Source organism: Kryptolebias marmoratus, linkage group LG19, assembly GCF_001649575.2.
Source record: "Kryptolebias marmoratus isolate JLee-2015 linkage group LG19, ASM164957v2, whole genome shotgun sequence".
Lineage (NCBI taxonomy): Eukaryota > Metazoa > Chordata > Actinopteri > Cyprinodontiformes > Rivulidae > Kryptolebias > Kryptolebias marmoratus.
The window spans coordinates 23,527,313-23,530,696 of record NC_051448.1 but is presented as its reverse complement, the minus strand read 5'-3'; the positions used below and the strand labels follow the sequence as shown (position 1 = coordinate 23,530,696).

General features: G+C 36.0%; 1 protein-coding gene across 1 annotated transcript in view; it reads right to left on the bottom strand.

Annotated features, from left to right (window-relative positions):
* The window catches only part of LOC119618026 (laminin subunit alpha-5-like), a 4,744-nt gene extending 4,560 nt beyond the window's left edge, over positions 1-184 (bottom strand). Inside the window, exon 1 of the mRNA XM_037981712.1 lies at positions 72-184. Within this exon, the coding sequence (XP_037837640.1) occupies positions 72-184 (113 nt within the window). The remainder of the gene's footprint in view (positions 1-71) is intronic.
* Positions 185-3,384: the final 3,200 nt, after the last annotated feature.

Sequence of the window (3,384 nt, the reverse complement as noted above, 5' to 3'; positions counted from 1 at the left end):
TTGTCTTGCACCAGATCATCAAAACCTGTGACTAGAGCTGGCAGGTTAATGAAAATGTGCTTTATACTCACTTGTCGTGTCCTCTCTCGCTGTTCATGGCCGACCTGCTGATGGTCTGTCGGTCAGTCAGCAGCTCATATGGAGTGCCACCTATCCCTGAATTAACTGAACTCTCAATAGACATCAAAATATAGGTAATATGTCCAACCAATTCATATTTCTTCTTAAAGAATTACTTTAAATCTATTTTTTTTTTCATTATTGGTTTGAAATCAAAGTAGATTTTGTGGTTTATTTCTAAACAAAGTAATAAAGCTAGTAATTTCAAATAAGCAAGTTTTAAGATGTAAATTTAGAGCTATAGTTTGTTGTTCATCAAAATCAGACATGAGCTGTAACATATGTAGACACATAACTGGCAATAAGTTTTAGTGGTGTTGAAGAAAGTTATAATGAAGGAAAAATGAACAGACAGAAACAATCCCAGTGTTTAGTTTTTGGTCATTTATATTAGGCATAATCTTTAGTCTGAATTAGTCTAACCTTTAGCTTCTCACACATAGATCTTCCAATTACAGTCAACAGATTTTAAAGCTGTGTTGCCTGTGTGAAAAAATTTCAAAACCAGTTCATAAGAAGATGTTTTTAATCCTAAAAGAAGAACAGAAACCTTAAAAACTATTTTATTTAAATAAGTTATAATTTGAAGTTTACATCTGATTATCAAGAAAATTATCTAAGTTTATTCAAACATTGTCAAAGGAAACACCCCCTTTTCTGGCCTAATAGGTGGTTTTAGATTAAATTGAGTGCAAATGACAAATAATTTAACAAAATTCTTCGTCATATCGTCTGCAGATGGGTACCATCAGTTGCAGGTGTTTTGTTCAATCCATGAGCTTCATTTAGTGCTCCTTTTTCTAAACCATGGGGTTAAGCAATTGGCCTTCTAGCTTATCTGTCTGAGTGACGTAAAACAAAACAAAATACAAGAAATTGGCTTAGAAGCATCTTTACACTTACATAGGAGTTTGCATTTAAATGATTTCACTGTTCTATTCATCTTTTCAGTTTTAAAATATTTTAAATGTTTGGGAGATCTGGGTTAGTCAGGGAATCTAGCAGCAGCAGCTACAATCATCTTACTGTAACCTACAATTAAATTATTTTAGGCTATAAAGATCTTCTAGATATTATTTGTTCATGTCAATTATTGTTATATTTTTGTCAGATATTAATGACAAACAATTGTAAATAAAATAAAAAGTGTTGCATATTGCATCGGCCCTAAAAAGCTGATTTTGATCGACCTCTGCTTTTGTTTTTGTTTAACAAGTTTAAAGATAAAGCAAATTCTAATTCAAAATTAAAGTAAAATGCTCCTTCTACTCCTCCCCTTTTTTCTGAAACAGAACCGCATTTATAATTTAATCTGTTTCAGAAACATCCCGAAAAACCAGCACTGAGAGGTCAGGTGTATTAAAATGTTCAAACATCATCTGATCAGTGGTTTGTTTCATATCGCTTGAGGTGTGAGCCTCAAGGCCCCAAGCACAGAACAGAGACAAAACTGCAGCCTCCCCGTTTGTTTTGGCTGTCCTGTAGCCGTGGAGCAAGGCAGCTGCGTCCATCAGGGAGTGTGCACAAAATGGAGACTCCTAGTGTCATGAGAAAGTCACAGCCTGGAACACGACCGGAGTGAGTGGAATGTCACAACTGCTGTGTTTTCAAACACAGTGGTAGTTCTTTTTCTAGAAGCAGCTTCAGATTCACCCCAGAGAGGCCCACAATGTCCACAGATTTATTGGGCTGATTGTCTCCTGCCCAAGGAGCATCTTGCCCCAGTGTCCATGAGAAATATAAGTGCTCGGTTCAGGCTGTCAAGATGTAACAACAGGTCTGCCAGTCCCTGTATAGATGGTCTGCTCTGTGGTGTTTGTCACTGCTGGTTCTGCTCTTGGTTTCAGTCCAGGGTCCCAACTGGCTGTGGGATTTGACCTGTAGGTGACGTTGCTGCAGCTGATGTCCACCTCTGTTCGGGAAACGAGGTGCTGTGTGTACTCCTTTCAGTGGGCAATGTCTGGCCCAACCTGGTAGCAGAGATAGCAGAGGTCTGCCCCCTATCCGGCCCGTTCAACTCGAGAATACGAGACAAACCTAAACCTCCCTTCGTTTTTTTTTAAATATCCAATTCAAAGATTTTTCCTGTAGTAGTTTTTGTGGGAAGTTATAAGTGCTTAGTTATGAAATATTGTAGAAATTACAAAGATTTAAAGGTCATAAGTGTAACTCGAGCTATGATATCATACAACATTTATGGTTACATATTTGCTGCAGCTGAAAGAATCTAATTATTCTTGCTTATCACCCCACCTGCGTTTACTCCCTTTTTTTTCCTGCAGGCAACAATTCTCCCACATCGCCTGCAGCAGATAATTTGGCACAGAACCCTTCCTCTTTCTTTTTTTTTTTTTTAGTTGGCGACGCGAGCTCAGAGGCCTGATTTAGGAGTTGTTTTTAGAACCCAAATGCTTCTTCAGCTTGAATGCAAAGGTTATCAATTATCAGAGAGGAGCGACTGTTTCAATGTAGTCTGAAATATAGTTTTAACTGTAGTTGACCATGCCTAAGACAACATCACTTTTAGACTGTTTGAAGTATAGGATAACTCAGAGTACTTGTTTATCTTTCAAAATTTTTCATCAGGAATATTTTATGATTCTCTTCAAGTGATGTTAGTTTCAACGTGTTTCTCAATTCTGTTTTAAACTAGAATCCTTAAAAGTTATCCATACCAAAAGTGGCACCCATCTTCTAAACGAGCTGAACGTTTTGATACCTGAATGGCTGAAATAACTTGAAATTTGCAGGACGAGTCAGATGCCAAGCAACATATGGAAGTAATTAGTAATTCCATGAAGCATGGACTTACCAGAATTTTGAGCACTTTAAACTTTTTCCATCTTTGAGTAACCTCACACACTAATGACCAATACTTGTCTCTTTTCTTCAACCGCTTTCGTAATTAAATAAACATATCTCTTTTAGCAATGTAATCACATTTTCCTTCCTCTCTCTTAGGGAAGTATTTAAACCATGTTAAATAACTGATTATAGGTACACCAGTATATATATATTTATTGAGGTCAGAATAGTTATTATACTTAGCCTTTTCTTTGAAAAGTTATAATCAAAAAATCTATCTTTTATTTCTTTATTTAAAGTGAATATCGTAATGCATAAAGTTTAGAAGTATAACTCAGCAGACAACCAAAAGCTTTTTCTAAGTTTTAAAATAATAAAATAGTTCCACAGTTCTAAAATGGCCATCAGGGTAAAGTTTATATAATTCTATGATTAATAAAGAATAATGTTGTGCAAATA